The 17,362-nt window shown below is 41.5% G+C and overlaps 1 protein-coding gene across 1 annotated transcript in view; it reads right to left on the bottom strand.

The window, feature by feature from the left end:
• Positions 1 to 12,560, bottom strand: part of PAH (phenylalanine hydroxylase) — a 71,370-nt gene extending 58,810 nt beyond the window's left edge. The window contains exons 1-2 of the mRNA XM_060112764.1: positions 12,501 to 12,560; positions 4,940 to 5,047 (exon numbers count right to left, since the gene is read on the bottom strand). Of these exons, the coding sequence (XP_059968747.1) occupies positions 4,940 to 5,047; positions 12,501 to 12,560 (168 nt within the window). The remainder of the gene's footprint in view (positions 1 to 4,939; positions 5,048 to 12,500) is intronic.
• Positions 12,561 to 17,362: the final 4,802 nt, after the last annotated feature.

Genomic DNA, 17,362 nt, shown 5'->3' with positions numbered 1-17,362 from the left:
CCAAATCCTAACCACTAGACAACCAGGGAATCCTTGGAATAGATTTTTATCTTCTGTCTTTATTAAGGAAAGGTAAGTTTATTTATACCATAATTTTTGCTTTGATTCTGCCCTGCCTTTTATTAGCTGTTTTGATAGTAATAATGCTTGAAATCAATGGCTTCCAGCACCCTTCTACAGTAGAGATGTGTCCTTCAAGTGATTTGAAATATGCTTCCTATAATTTCTATGCTTTGGCCTTTTGCCATTGAAGTAATAAAAAATAACTAATATTCTTCTTCCACAATGGCCCTTCAAATATGTGAATGAACCTATTGTTTCCTCACCCCATCTTCCCTCTTCAAGCCAATTAAACTTAATCCTTTTTTAAAAAAATATTAACTAAATAATTTATTTATTATTTATTTATTTTGGCTGCGCCAGGTCTTACTTGAGGCATGCGGGCTTCTTAGTTGCGGCATGCGTGCAGGATCTCGTTCCCCGACCAGGGATCAAACTTGGGCCCCCTGCATTGGGAGTGTGGCGTCTTACCCACTGGACAACCAGGGAAGTCCCATTAATCCTTTAACTATTTCTCATAGAGCTAAGACTTTAAGAGTCTCTGATGCTCCACGACTCTCCAAAATTATGGTGCATAGAAATAATGAGAGCAAACATTTATTGAGCTCTTACTATGTGCCAGATACTATAATAAGTACTTTGCATGTATTAATTCATTTAATTTTCACAACAGCCCTATAAAGCAAGCTTATTATTACCTTCATTTTAAAAATGAGGAAACTAAGCCACCAAGAGGATAAATAACTTTCCTAAGGCGACCCAGCTCATAGGTGGCACAACTGGTTTTTCAACCGAAACAGTTTTGTTCCAGACAATATAGTCTTAATCCCAATGCTGTTCTACTCCTCAGGGTCCCAGACCTAGGTTATAACTGATAGTCTGGAGCTCCTAACTCTAAAATAGCATAAGTTCAGTGGAACACGAGTGCCTGCAAAATGGTAATAGGTCTTTCTTGAACAAGGTTCCATGACCAAAAATGTTTGGGAAATTCTGAGTAAGATAGCATTGAATAGGTTTCCACTCTGCAGGGCTTTCCATAGTCTTTAATATTTTCACAGGCATGATGGCTCTCCAAAATCTAGACGCAGAATTTTCCAGCCATATTTTCCCCTGTAACTCTCTAGTAAAACATCTACTAACTTGTGGCATTCAATAGAATATTGCTTAGGCAACACTGCCCAAAAGTGTAGTTTAGATTTTTCCTGTTTCTTTTTCTTTCTTTTTTTGCCATTTATTACCTTTGATTTCATTTTATATGGTCTAGAAGTTTAGTGTCAACTACACAATTTAAAGGGTTTGTCTGTAATTTTATCTAGCACTTACTTCTCCATCTCGTTCAAGATACCATGAAAGACATGAAGTACACAAATACACTGTGGCCACCATAATCCCTTGGTTCTATTAAGCTACTCTGCTTTTCTTTAACGGGGCTGCCCTGACTCTTTGTCATTGCCATTTGCTATAAATGTTCACAAAATATACAACTAATTCATTCTAAGTTTGGGGTTTTTTTTTTTTACTTTTTTGGGAAAAAAGTTTTTAAGTCAAGACTTCTGACTGTCTCTAGTCATCTTTCTCCTCTTCACATGTTCTCAGAGATTTCTGATAGGTTTCATAGAACACATGTAGAAAGAGTAAAGGAATAGATATCGTATGAGCATCATCTGTGGGCTCAGTCATACCATGCATTTCACATAGCACATAAAGTCTCATGGCCCCAGGGAGGTATGGATCATTAGCCTTACTTTATAGATGAGTAAACAAAGGCACACATGTTAAACAACCTGTCAAGGTCATGAACTCTGGGCTTCAACCATCCCACATACAGTCCATGCTCCTTGGGTGCATTCATCCTAGTAATTTAGTTACTTGTGGCTTATTTATTAGGTTGAAAACATCCTGTTAATTTACTATTATTTCATTTATTAACCCTGACTAAGGCCTGACCTCTTAAGAGGAAAATGAGGATGAACTGTATAACACAAAGACTAGAATGTGACATTCCTATATTTTACAGATATATTCTTTCTTACAACCAGCTTGTCATTCAGACAGCACTCTGTCTCTCTTTTCTACACTCATTTCTTGATCTCATTCAGGCAGACATTTTCTTCCTCCTTTTGGATAACCAAGTTTAATTTCTTTAAAGTAGACTATTTTTTTAGATCAATTTTAGATTTACAGAAAAAAATGAGAGGATAGTACAGAGAATCCCCATATACTCTATATCCAGTTTCCCCTAATATTAATGTCTTGTATTAGTATGGAACAAGTGTTACAATTAATGAACCAATGTTGATACCTTACCACAAACTAAAGACCATACTTTATTTGAATTTCTTTAGTTTATATCTCATGTCGTTTTTCTGCTCTACAGTCCCACTCAGGACACTACATTATGTTTAGTTGTCATATCCCTTTAGGTTCCTTTTCACTGTGACAACTTCTCAGACACTTCTTGTTTTTGATGACCTTGACAGTTTTGAAGAGTACTGTCAAGTATTTTGTATTCTGTCCCTTAATTGGAGTTTGCCTGATGTTTTCCTCATGGTTAGACAGGGGTTATGGGTTTGGGGAGGAAGGCCACAGAGGTAAAGGGCCATTTCATCAAGTCACTCTTCATGGCCCAGACCTAGGGAGTGGGGAGTTATGCTCTCCTTCTTTGACTCCAGAGGATCTACTTAAATTATTTGGCATTCCTCTGTCTGGGAGATTTGTCTCTTCTCCATCTATTTATGTATGTAGTCACCAGATAGCATTTAATTAAAGTACTAGGGGTAAAAAATTACTTGCTTCAGGGCCTCCCTGGTGGCGCAAGTGGTTGAGAGTCCGCCTGCCGATGCAGGGGATACGGGTTCGTGCCCCGGTCTGGGAGGATCCCATATGCCGCGGAGCGGCTGGGCCCGTGAGCCATGGCCGCTGAGCCTGCGCGTCCGGAGCCTGCGCGTCCGGAGCCTGTGCTCCGCAACGGGGGAGGCCACAACAGTGAGAGGCCCGCATACCGCAAAAAAAAAAAAAAAAAAAAAAAAAAAAAAAAAATTACTTGCTTCAAAAATATTCCTTCTTAAAATCCAGGGCAAAAGTGTTGTTTTTTGTTTGTTTGTTTTTAAAGACCTTTTTTAAAAAATTAATTTGTTTAATTTTGGCTGCACTGGGTCTTTATTGCTGCACACAGGCTTTCTCTAGTTGCGGCGAGCGGGGGCTACTCTTCGTTGCGGTGCATGGGCGTCTCATTGCGGTAGCTTCTCTTGCTGCAGAGCACGGGCTCTAGGTGTGCGGGCTTCAGTAGTTGTGGCTCGTGCGCTCTAGAACGCAGGCTTAGCAGTTGTGGCACGTGGGTTTAGTTGCTCCGCGGCATGCGGGATCTTCCCGGACGTGGGCTCGAACCCATGTCCCTGCATTGGCAGGCGGATTCTTAACCACTGTGCCACCATGGAAGCCCCCAAAAGTGTTTTTGAAAAGTCTAATTTCCTTTGCTCATATTTAAATTAAATTTCATTCTTAATTGAACATTTAATATATATATTGAAACTGAGTCTGCCAGCAGTCCCACTACTGGGCATAGAGAAAACCATAATTCAAAAAGAGTCATGTACCACAATGTTCATTTCAGCACTATTTACAATAGTCAGGATGTGGAAGCAACCTAAGTGTCCATCGACAGATGAAGGGATAAAGAAGATGTGGCACACATATACAATGGAATATTACTCAGCCATAAAAAGAAATGAAACTGAGTTATTTGTAGTGAGGTGGATGGACCTAGAGTCTGTCATACAGAGTGAAGTAAGTCAGAAAGAGAAAAACAAATACCATATGCTAACACATATATATGGAATCCAAAAAAAAAAAAAGGTACTGATGAACCTAGGGGCAGGACAGGAATAAAGACGCAGACGTAGAGTATGGACTTGAGGACATGGGGAGGGTGAAGGGTAAGCTGGGATGAAGTGAGAGAGTGGCATGGACATATATACACTACCAAATGTAAAATAGATAGGTAGTGGGAAGCAGCTGCACGGCACAGGGAGATCAGCTCAGTGCTTTGCGACCACCTGGTGGGGAGATAAGGAGGGTGGGAGGGAGACACAAGAGGGAGGGGATATGGGGATATACGTATGCATGTATCTGATTCACTTTGTTATACAGCAGAAACTAACACAACACTGTAAAGCAATTACACTCTAATAAAGATGTTAAAAGAAAAACAAACAAACAAACAAAAACTGAGTCTGACACAAAGATGACTCACACAAGGCTCCTTGCCTGAAGAAACTATCCTCGGGGTCAGACAGAAATGTATACATTTCACAAGGCAAATAAGTGCTGCAGTTAAAAGTTAAAGAGTGCTTTGTGAACACTGAGAGGATAGTACAGGTGTCCTTCTGTACCCATGCAGAAACAGTTCCAGGACCCTATGGGTACCAAAATCCTGGGATGCTCAAGACCCTTATAGAAAATGGTAATAGTGGTACAATGAATACAGTCTGCCCTCCCTACCAATGGGTTGCATACCTGCGGATTCAGCCAAACCCAGATCGAAATTTTGGTTGAATCCGAGGGATGTAGGGCTTGCAAACATGAAGGCTTGACTGTAATTAATTCAAGGAAAGTTTGATGAAAGAAGAATGAGTCCAACACTGGCTTCCTGGTGTGCAGCCAGTGATTTTGAATGATCCTAATTATGAAATGGAGAAGGCTTAGCTCAGAGAGAATGAAAGACTTAACTAAGTTCACACAGATGGGTCATGTATGAGCCTAAGCTGAAAATCAAGTCTTCCAATTCCAGATCCTATGTGCTTTTCACTACATCAAACTAGAAGATAACACAGAAGTCTGCTATGATGTTATTCAAGGCAGAAATGAATAAAGCACTTACCTCAAATAAACGTAAGACTTTGGCCAGCGCACCAACTTCTTCTTTGAGTGAGAAGATCAGTGATATGGCACCATTTTGATTGGAGTTGTCTTCAATATAGCTTGTTTCCTACAGGATTAAATGCATTTGGGTAAAATGTTTTTCACAGCTCAGCAATTCATTCCTGTGAAACCTCCAAGGAAGAGGCGAGCATGAACTTTCTCTTCTAGTTAGTCTTGGAGTACAATGAGCTACATATATTCTATACAGAAGTATATGTGTGGTGGAAAATAAGTAAATCAAGGGAAGTAAAATGTTCAGTGGTGCTCTTAGATCAGATTTCAATTTTAGAAAGCTCTAATTATTCACAAATGTCACCAGTTACACTATAGATTCACTACCTTTTTAATGAGCACCTACCAAATGCTAGGTACGGTTAGGGCTCTGAGAGAAATAAAGATGAATAAGAGAATGCCCCATTCATCAGAAGTTCAAATTCTGACTTAGTAGACACATACACAACAAACGAGATAAATTTAAAAAGATCTTAGAGGTGGTATAATACGGTGCAATAATTGTTCCAGGAAAACATTGAGAAATACAGGGTGGAAAATACTAAAAATAGAACACACACAGGCTTTTGAGTCCAAAGACATGGGTTGGAATCCTCTCTCTTCCATTTACCAACCAGAACACTTTGGGATAGCTTAGGCTTCTTAACTTCCTCATGTGTGAAAGCAGGCTAATCTGTAATCATGACAAACCCTGTCAAAACAGTATTTAGATGATGAAAAAGATAAAGCTAAAATAGTTTAAATATAATATTAAGAGAAATATGTAAAAATAATGGAAATATTAAGAATACCCACGAATGACTTCTTGGCCTTTGGCAAAGATGTTACGGGAACATTAAACTTGTTCCCAGATGCTGGGATCTGAGACATCAATTGTTGAAAAAGAGTCACTAAGTACATAAGAGCACATATATAACTTATTGGAAGATCGATGCCTTAAAACAGCAAAGAATGTCAAGGATCTAGCAATTTTCTACATGCATGTGACAGCAAATTAAGGTGGGACTAGGGTTGCCATTCCAGAAAGGGTTTGCCAAAATCTTTTAAAATTTTAAAGTTAAGTGTTAAATTAAGTTTTACAATAATATATAGAGTTCCATGCGTGCTTTCAAATAAACAGCATATACCTAAAACTGGGGAAAAAAACAACCCCATGCAGAACAATTACTCTCTTGTAAGCAAGTTAATGAAATTACTGGAATGGCTGTTACATCATCTCCATGAGAAGGCTGTGCTGGGCAGTGTCTCAGTGACTTGGTATCATAAGCCCTGTATGAACACGGATGACCCTCAGGATGAAATTCCTTTAATTCAGATTTTCCCAGAACCTCACCTGAAACAGGTGCAGGGGAAGAACCAGAATTATCAGCAAGTGTAATTAGAGGAAGCCTTACATGAATTGCAAAACCGAACTGTTATATATCCTTATATGGACCATGATATTATCTTTCTAAAATTTTTTAATCTACCATACATTAAAATCCCCTATAATGTCCCAGATATTATAATAAGCACTTGATTTAGATTATCTCATTTAATTTTGATAACAATCTAGAAAGTAGGTTTTATTATTTTCCAAGTGCCCCTTTTATTGATGGCAAAATGAAGGTTTAGAGAAGTTAAGTAACTTGTCCAGAGTTGGACAGTTAGCAGTGGAACCCATGCCACAGGATCCCAGCATGCTGTCCATGAATCACAGCTTCCTGCAGGCTCTGCTCTACCTTCCGTCTCTAGTAAACACTGCCAGAGACACGCAGAGCAGTCTCTGATGTCAGTCTTCTTCCTAGGAGAGGACACTGAGCCTTCAGTTCTTTCCAGTTTCCTTGAAATGACAAAAGATTTCCATTTCTAGTTCACTTGGCAACATTCTCCTCTCCTGTGGGCCTCCAAGAAAGGGAGCATATTTCTGACACACCTCAACGGATGTCACTTATGACTGGGGCAATTCAGACGTGAATGCACCATGCTCGAAACTCTGTCATCCACCACTTTCCCACTCCTGTGTGTGTCCAGCCAATCACCAAGTCCAGTCTGACCTTCTCCAGAAATGATTCTCGGGGTCAGGTCCTTCTTTGCTTCCCACTGCCACCACGATAATCCAGCTCTTAGTGATCTGCAGTGATTGAGCCCTCCTAGCAGAATTTTGCTCGTGTCTTTATTCTACTCAGAATTCTTTAGGGGCTCCTCATGGCCAACAGGATACAAGACTTCTTTCTGATATTCAAAAGTCCCCTTGGTACCCCACCTCCTGAGCTTCACCCACAGGAACCTTCCCTCCAGAAAACTGGTTCCTCCTTGCCCTTTCGATTCCTCATTAGAGTAAATGCACTGCATCCCTCCCTCTCCCCCTTTAAAATACATCATCTTTCCTCAAAAGCCCTCTTGGGTCTCACTTCTCTCAGAAAACCTATGTACTCCTCAGCCAAGGTGAACAATCCCTCCTTGATCTGTTTGTTCCATTTGGCCTCTGATACCCACATGGGAGTTGATAATTGACTCAAAGAGGTGGACTTGTCTTAAGAGTTCGTCTAGTTCCACACTCTCATTTTTCAGATGGGGAAACTATGGGCCACCTGAGATCATCACACAGGCAGTGGGTGGCAGATTAAGAGCTCAGACTCCTGCTATGGAAAACAGTATGGAGTTTCCTCAAAAAACTAAAAATAGAATTGCCATATGATCCAGCAATCCCACTCCTGGGCATATATCCAGACAAAACTCTAATTCGAAAAGATACATGCATGCCAATGTTCATAGCAGCACTATTCACAATAGCCAAGACAGGAAAACACCCTAAATGTGCATCAACAGATGAATGGATAAAGAAGATGTGGTACATATATACAATGGAATATTACTCAGCCATCAAAAAGAATGAAATAATGCCATTTGTAGCAACATGGATGGGAGCTAGAGAGTATCATATTAAGTGAAGAAATTCAGACAGGGAAAGAGAAATATCATATGATAATGCTTATATGTGGAATCTAAAAAAAAAATGAACTTATTTCAGACTCACAGACTTAGAGAATGAACTTATGGTTGCCAGTGGGGGAAGGGTGAGGGGAAGGGATAGTTAGGGAGTTTGGGACTGACATGTACACACTGCTGTATTTAAAATGTATAACCAACATGGACCTACAGTATAGCACAGGGAACTCTGCTCAATACTCTGTAACAACCTAATTAGGAAAAGAATTTGGAAAAGAATAGATACTTGTATATGTCTAACTGAATCACTTTGTTGTACACCTGAAACTAACACAACATTGTTAATCAACTATAGTCCCATATAAAATAAAAAGTGAAATAAAAAAGAAGTGTTATGACGGAGGAAAAAAAAAGATGTGGTATATGTATACAGTGGAATACTACTCAGCCATGAAAAGAATGAAATAATGCCATTTGCAGCAACATGGATGGATCTAGAGATTATTATACTAAGTGAAGTAAGTCAGACAGAAAAAGACAAATACCATATGATATCACTTATATGTGGAATCTAAAATATGACATAAATGAACTTCCAAGAAATAGAAATAGACTCACAGACATAGAGAACAGACTTGTGGTTGCCAAGGGGGAGAGGGGGGTGGGGGAGGGATGGATTGAGAGATTGGGATTGGCAGATGCAAACTATTATATATGGAATGGACAAACAATGTCTTACTGTGTAGCACAGGGAACTATATTCAGTATCCTGTAATAAACCATAATGGGAAAGAATATTTATGTACATGTATGGCTGAATCACTTTGCTGTGCAGCAGGAACTAGCACAGCATTGTGAATCAACTATACTTCAATAAAATTAATTAATTAACAAAAAGAGAACCCAGGCTCCTAAATGTCATTCATTCTATACAGTTCCCTCTGCTATGGACACAATGTCCATATTAAAGCCTCTGTTTCTTGCATAGTAAGGGCTGTACTCTGGTCCAATCACCAGAAGGTTACTCAACACCACTCCTAACAGCCTATACCTTACCCACGTCTGTCCCCTTTCACTTTCGTCATTCTCCCATATACTTTCTAGATCAGGATTTCTAGGTGGGGATTCCTTGGGTCTCCACTCCAAAATCACCTCGTGATTCCTTGTTTGAGTGCAGATTCCTGGGCCCCACCCAAACCTACCAAATCAGAATTTTGGTGTAGGATCTTAGAATCTGCATTTTCAAAAGCATTGCAGAGGACTCTTAACCATGGAAGATTTTGAAACCACTGATAAATATATAGCCTATTTTTTTAAATTATGCCTTTTCTCATCTGTGTCTGCAAATTCACATTTACCATAAGGCACTACTCTTTATTGTTATTCATATTGAAAGTAGAGCCGGCCATGACTGAATACCCACCATGTGCCCGGAGCCATATCTGGTACTTTTTACAGTTAATAAACATCACCATTGGTAGAAACTAGCACTGGCAGAAAAAAAAGAGTTTACATATAATAGCTTATTCAGTCCTCACAATCGCCCCATGAGATGGGTGCTGTTATTTTGAAAATAAAGGAATAGACTCAGCAAGATTAAGTGGCTTGTCCAAGGACACTCAGCTAATGAGTGGCAGAGTCTGTATGTGAACCCAGGTCCAACAACTCCAAAATCCTTAATCCACTTCCCAGTGACCCAACTGGGACAATAGCTCCCCTTTTCAAAGCTTGAGGGACTTGAAACGAAAGGAAGCTCATGGAATTTTGTGAAATGGTGTGGCCTTGAGTGGATTCTGATTCCAGCATTGTTATGCGGATCAGCATGAGATCTTGGACAAACCTCTTCCAGAACATGTTTATAATGGCTCATAATCTATACTTTATTTGTTTCCAATAGACATATGAGTTGACTTTGAAAGACATGTACACTCAGGATGCATAAAGGTAGAGAAAAGAAGCTCCAAAACTAGAAAAGAAGGAAGAGGACAGGGAGAAAAAACTTTACTAGCAACCAAGAAGGAAAGGATTTTGATCACTGAGCAACACCCTTAACAATAGAAATACATTCTCTTCGGTTGTGTCTAATAAACACATTCTGTTATCTTTGGAAAAGAGCAGTTTTCACAATTACCAACAATTAATCTGCAGCAAGGATATTCCAGTGGCACTGACTTTCAATCGTGGTGCTTTTTGGGGTCATGGGAGGAGGTGTGTATTCACATGTGTGATTATACATACACACATCTACAGTGTAAGACACCCAAAACCAAGATGCAGACATCCTGCCTTGGACATACTCTGCCTCTGTATTCCAGAATTTATCTACAGGAGGAAACAGTGTGGGGGAGGAGTACACAGGGTGCTGGAGTCACATCTGGGTTTGAACTCTGGCTTTGTGCCATTCAGAGCTGTGATTTCTGAGTTCCCTTAATCTTTTAATCCATCGCCCTGTTCTATGTTCTTTACAGCACTTATCTCTACATGAAAGTATATGTTCATTTGGTTAATTTTTTTTATTGTCTGTCTCCTCCACAAGAATGTAATTTTCATCAGGGCAGAGGTTCTACTGTGCCTGGCTCAGAGTAGGTGCTCAGTAAGTCTTTGTGGAGTGGATGAACGAGCTGAACACCTTTCACAGGATTGTTGTGCTTGCAGGTGGAGACCAGCCTTATGTCAGGATTACATCTAGTGTGTTCTGTTCATCTGGGTTGGAGCTTCAGGAAGGCATAAATGTGTCTTTTTTGCAGATTGTCAGAGCTGGAAGGAGTCCTGAAGACTATTCTAGTTCAAAACCCACCCCCCCCAATTTTACAGATACCAAACTGAGCCTCTCCACCCCACTTAGGTGACTTCCCAGTACATAGCTTCAGTAAAGCAACACGAGAGCCCACAACTCCTAATTCCAGGTCCGAAATCTTTCCACTGCAAAGCTCCACCAGCCACTGTGCTTGACTCAGTGTGTGTTCCTCCTGCCAATGTTCTGATACATTTTGTTGAACAAACAAATCATTTCTGGCTAGACACCCCTGGCACTTTCCTATGCTCCAGGAAGTGTGCTAAGACCTTTATAGACATTATTTCACTTGATTTTCATACTAACTCTAGAATGTGGATATTTTTATTCCAGTTTTTCATATGAATAGACCTGAGGATCTGCAAAGTTAAATCCCTTGCTTTCAACACACGGGTGTTACCGAGTACTCGCTAAACCCTCCTCTTTACCCCCAGTCATCGACAGTGACAACTTGTGGTTCTCCATCTTCTAAGTGCTCTACAAATAAAACTTTAGTCCCGGCTTCCCTGGTGGCGCAGTGGGTGAGAGTCCGCCTGCTGATACAGCGGACGCGGGTTCGTGCCCCGGTCCGGGAAGATCCCACATGCCGTGGGGCGGCTGGGCCCGTGAGCCATGGCCGCTGAGCCTGCGCGTCCGGAGCCTGTGCTCCGCAACAGGAGAGGCCACAACAGTGAGAGGCCCGCGTACCGCAAAAAAAAAAAAAAAAAAAAAAAAAAAAAAACTTTAGTCCCCAGAGCTCCCTAACCAGATCGCTGCCCTTAACCTCCCGCCATAGTCAGGGGGGCCCCACGGCCAGCAGCACAGAAGCTAAATGATGGCACAGCTGGCATCTGTTCTGGGATCTGTCTGACGCCCATGCTGTCCCTCTTCTACATGAAGTTCTGTCTCCCAAGCCCTACGTACCATTTTCAAAGGAAGCCTTTCTTTCAGGACTCAGAAAAAGTTAGTCCAAAGTTCTGCAGTCTCTAGTTATACTAAAACATCAATCATCCTCTGCTGTCCAGGCTCCCTGTTCTCTAGATTGTCCTCACTAATCCTACAGTTGACAGATGCCTCAGACCCACGTTATCTCCCAGGGCTGGGCTTTAAGTCTGAACCCCAGAATCTGAGAGTGTGATCAGTCGATTAAAGAGTGTATTCTGCAGTTGTTCACCTCAAGGGAAAGGCAAAAATTCTAGCGAACGGAATACACTCTGGACATTATCCCTGCCACATTTAGGGCTCTCTTACATTCCAAGCCCAAGGCTAACTCTTGTGCATTTTCCTCTCTTTTTAATTTTCTTCTTCCTCAGGTCTGAGTAAGTCTGAGATGTCTTCATACCCTATTTTCTCCCAAAGATGCAAAAAAGCTACAATTTCTCATAATTTTGCCATTTTGATACCTGGCTGAGAACACTTATAAACAAAGCAGAGCAGATCTGGATGGACCCCAGCTGCCACTCCAGATGTCAAGGACCAGTTTACAGAAGAAAAAGGAGGCCACACGGGCAGTGATTTGTCCAAAGACAGGCAACTAGCTGGTGGCAGCTCTGGAAGCCAGATCCCTGACTCCTCCAGCCGTGCTCTTTCCCTGAAAGCCACACAGGACAGATGTCCTCTCACTGGGAAACATTTGTTGAGCACGTGTGTTATCTGTCAACTACCTAGACATTTTCATCATCTTCAAATGAATTCAGCCTTCCTGGTGAGCTCACGGGAGTAGGAAAACCCAACACTCCTCAGACCTCTTTCCACCGGGGGCCAAACTCCCCTCCCTGCGCAGCTAAGGCCCGCCCTGGCTCACCTGTGCAAAGTCGCTGGGTTTCTTGACCGAGCCTCCGTTCTCCAGGACCACGGCTGACATGCTAGCTCCCAGCGCGTGTGGTCTCCGGAGCTCTGGGGCGTCAGTCGCAGGGGGGTTTGCAAACAGTGAAAACAGCACGTGGTGCTGAGGTTTTTAACCTGGCGTTAGGGAGGAGAGATTCCAAGGTGTCTCCGGCCACGCCTACCCGCCACAGTCACGCCCCCGGTGGGCGTTGTCCTGACGCGGGTCACCCCAGCCTGGACCGCTCGGAGGGGAGGGGCAGGGGGAGCGGGCCGGGGAGGGTGTGGCTGGTGACGGGAGTACGGACTTGGCTTGCCTGCCTTGGATGGAGGAAGGCCAACAAGAGAACACAGGGCCACATGTGCCCTGGAGATTAGGCAGGTTTGGCACTTCTGGGACTCTCAGAAGCCTGGACACGGGTTCTCTGCGTCTGATGTAAACTTGTGACAGCCTGATGATACCCATTATAAGAAACAGCCAAGATCTTAACTGAGATGGGGGAGGGGGGATTCCTTTCTATGCTAACACTAAGGAAACTGCCTTTTTTGTGCTCTGACTTCAGAAAACTACATATAGGTGATGTTGTGAACGCTGGGCATAGTTGCTAAGGAGCAAAGATAATAATAAGAGAAACGACCTGGGTTGAAATGCAGCCATGTGTCCCGGAGCTGTTTACATCACTGCTGGGAGCACCCAGAAGAGGATGGAAGCTCAGTCTTGCCAGGATGTTTTAAGAATGTGGATAAGAGAAAGAATGAGGTGATGCATTTAACACTTAGTACAGTTCATGCCATATAGTTAAACACTCCATAACTAGAAGTTATTGCTTAAAAGTATGCAACAACAAATGCTTACTGCGGACCTGTGTTGCATGCCAGGTGGTACTGGGGATACAGCAGTGAATGAAGTGGAGGACCCTGCCTCCTGCCCCCACCCATGCTGCCATTCTGGGAGGGAGACAGAAAACAAACAAATAAATAAGTTTAGGCAGAGCTAAGCCTTCTGAAGAAAATAAAATAAGGAGATGGGCTAGTAGGCAGGCAAATGTCATTCACCTCCGTTTTTTCAGGCCCAGAAACTGAGACGAGGCATTCATTGCCACCAGGCAAAACAAAATATAAAAGAGCACCACAAAGTCAGAAGTTCAGAAAGGATGTGAAATATATCAAAGGCATCAAGACCTTGAGCGCCTGCCTAATATTTAGCCAGGAGAGGGCAATGGGCTAAGAGAAAACAAGCCAATAATAGAGGTTGCTAGAAATCCGCCCCCTCCCCTCCCATAATTCTTTGACGGAATGACCAAGCACCTGCCAAAAGAGAAAAAAAAAATCTCAGATTCAGGATTCAAAACAAACAGATGAACTCCTGATTCCACCACTGATTCACTTTGGTCAAGTCCATGCCTCAGTTTCTTTGTCTTTAAAATGGGGCTTTAAGGGTTGTTGTTTAGGATTCTTTGAGCCTGTATGATGTGCCAGGCTTTCTACTGGCTGCTAAGAAGACAGACATACGTTAAGTGTAATTTCTGTCCAAAAGGAGTCCTTGGGTGTGTGATTAATATTCTCTATGGTAAGTTGGAAGATCAGTGTTGTTGAACATGGAAGGGCAAGACCTTGACTTCCACCCTCAGGAGAATCGGTATCCTTTATCTGACTCCAGTGGTTTTCTAGTGAGGTAGACGTGAAACGAAGAGTTTTACTCCACCCTAGGATTGCCTTGCAAACATCACGTCATCCCTTGATGTTGCTGGCACACTAAGGAGAGCAACGAATGTGACAGCGCCTGTTGTATTGCCATATAACAGGCATGCAATGAATGGAAACAGCAGTAACAGCTACTTGCTTACATGTACATTGTATGTTAGACACTGCCAAGCTCTCCCCATGCATGATTTCATTTCTTCCCTCAGAAACTTAAACCATGCATCCCCACTTTATAAATAAGGAAACTGAGACAGAAAGTTTAGATAAGTAGTTCAAAGTCAAACGATATTTCACCCAATTCCAAGACACTGGCTCATAAATACTCTTCCTTCCCTTTTTAAAATAAGAACAACAGTGACTTTTAGGACAACAAAATAATAGCACTTCTCTTTTCTTTTCACACCTACTAAAAATGGAATTTTTAATTTTCTCTCACATAAAAATGCCCCGGATCTGTGCTGGGAGGAGAGTGCAACTAGTTGTCTGCTACTTCAGAGAAAATCACTTAATAGCTTCTTTTAAAAGTTATTCTGGCAAAAAGGGAACATGTATCCATGAAATAAGATTAAAACTCACTTAAGATGAGATTGATGGTGACATGAATTTTGTAGATGATTTTCAAACTATCATTTTAATTGGGATGGAATATAATGTGTTGCTGTTATGAACAAGGGCAGTGCTGAGTCCTAAGAAAATTGATGTAGAAGGAACATCCAAGAATTCAGCCTATAGACCACTGAGATATTGTGAATGGCCAGAAAGAGGTGGGCACCATGTCGCAAGATGTGCAGTTGTGTACCTGGTAAACTTAGGGTTGACCTTCACTGATTTGGAAGTTGCAGATTTCCCAATCACTGCATGTTACCAATCGCTTTTCATTTAACCTCAAAGGTAGAGAGGTAAGTTAATCATAATCTCTGAGTTCATGGCAAAAAATCAAAGCCTCCAAGGCCCCTCTCTTGTTTTATTTATTCATTCTCTTTTATCTTCATTCCCCACTCCCATTCCCTTCCCCCAGAGGCAACATCCTTAACATGTTTTAATATTTAGCCATGGATTTGTTAAGTGCAGGGAAATATTGGAGTGTGTATGTATTTTTCATGGATATAAGTGATGTTGTAGTATAGATTTACTATAGTATATACATGTACTATAGATTTCATGGTTTCTAACTTTTTTCTTTCTGCTATGTTCTTAGGATGTAGCCATGCTGCTGAATGTACTGGTTCTTTGTACTTTTAACTGGAGGAGAGTATTCCACAGTGTGTATCCACCACATTTGATTTCTCCATTCCCCAGTGATGGACACCTAGGCTATCTCTAATTTTCCACCACTCCAAACAATACTGCAGTAAACATCCTCATCCTTGTCCGCTTATAAACCTGTGTGAGAATTTTTCTGGGATAGAAGGGTAGGGTCCTGAATCATGGGGAACATGCATTCTTAATTTCACAAAGTACTGCCAGATTGCCCCTTTGAACAGCTTGTAATAGTTCACACTCCCACAAGTAGGGCAAAACAGTTCCTGTTGCTGGGTATCCTCAGTATTTGGCTTTTTCCAAGTGTCTGATTCTTTGCCAGTCTACTCAGTGTGAAAAGGTATATTCTTGCTGTTTTTAATTTGCATCCCTCCTCTAACGAATGAGTTTGAGTATCTCTTTCTACACCGTGGGGATGTTCTTTAAGATGGATTTATCTGTCCAAGCACTACTCTTTCCTTATCAGAATTTAAAGAACAATGCAATGTCTCATTGGAAAAATTTAGGAATCCCACCCTTCCACCCCACACCCTGCACAGGCAGCTTGCTATGAGCTTCTTCAGAGCCTCACTTCTATGGTCTGCTTCTTTTTAGTCTAACTTTTCCCACACAGACAATCCAGAAATCTGAAGATTGCTGTCAATCAATGCCCACACAAACTAACAATTAATGTATGAAGAGGTTTTCATCAAAATAAAAATTAAGGCAGGCTATTCTAGGAATTCTTAGCAGAACTTAGACATTTCCTTGGGGTATAATAAAATCAGTTGGTAAACCAAATGCACTTGATCAAATTTATTAAATGTACATATATAAAATCTTAAGACTCTGGAGCCATTACTTTAGCATCCTTCTTGGCAATCAGATTGAAGTCACTGTGTTGTCATTCATACACTCATTCATTAAACAAATATTTGTTGAGTATATTCTATGTGTCAGTCACTGTTCTAGACAGTGGTGAGAAGGACATTCCATGCTCATTGATTTCACATTCTATTAGGGGACATGACCAGTAAACAGGAAAAGAACAACAACAACAAAAAAAACAAGATACACTCACTACTGATATGGCCAAGAAGAGATCAAGTCTTAAAAAGAGGTATTATAAAAGAGATAAACTGTTTTGAAGAGGCTGATTTAAGTTGGATGCACAAGGAAGACCTGTTCAACAAGGTAATATTTGAAGTGAGAACTGAATTATGAGACAGCTCCACTCCAGATGCAAAGATATGAGGGGACAAGGGTCCCACTGGAGGAAACATCTGCACAAAATCTCTAATACAATGAACAGGGGAATTTTTTTTTTTTTTTTTTTTTTTTTTTTTTTTGCAGTACGCGGGCCTCTCACTGTTGTGGCCTCTCCCGCTGTGGAGCACAGGCTCCGGACGCGCAGGCTTAGTGGCCATGGCTCTCGGACCCAGCCACTCCGCGGCACGTGGGATCCTCCCAGACCGGGACACGAACCCGTGTTCCCTGCATCGGCCGGCGGACTCTCAACCACTGTGCCACCAGGGAAGCCCCCCAGGGGAATTTTTTGAGGAACAGACAGAGGCCAGTTGTGGCTGAAGTAGAGAGGAAAGGGGAGAGAGAGGGAAAAGCTGAGTCTGGAGAGGTGGGCAGGACCAGTTCATGTATTTATAACCAGTGGTGTACTAAAGCCAGCTCATATAGCTGTGAGAGAGCTGATTCTTCAGTTTTGTGAGTCTATTGCTAAACACAACCCTGATTATAAACTAAATTATATAAACTTAAAATTAAATAAATTACAGTTAAGACAAAGGTTATAAATCCTCAAGATTTAATTATTTCATAAGTATTTTACTAAATTTTATTATCCATGCTCTTCAGGTTATTTACGCCCATTTTATCTGGGCGGTA

Source organism: Mesoplodon densirostris, chromosome 11 (genome assembly GCF_025265405.1).
Source record: "Mesoplodon densirostris isolate mMesDen1 chromosome 11, mMesDen1 primary haplotype, whole genome shotgun sequence".
Classification (NCBI taxonomy): domain Eukaryota; kingdom Metazoa; phylum Chordata; class Mammalia; order Artiodactyla; family Ziphiidae; genus Mesoplodon; species Mesoplodon densirostris.
This window is presented reverse-complemented; position numbering and strand designations above follow the sequence as displayed.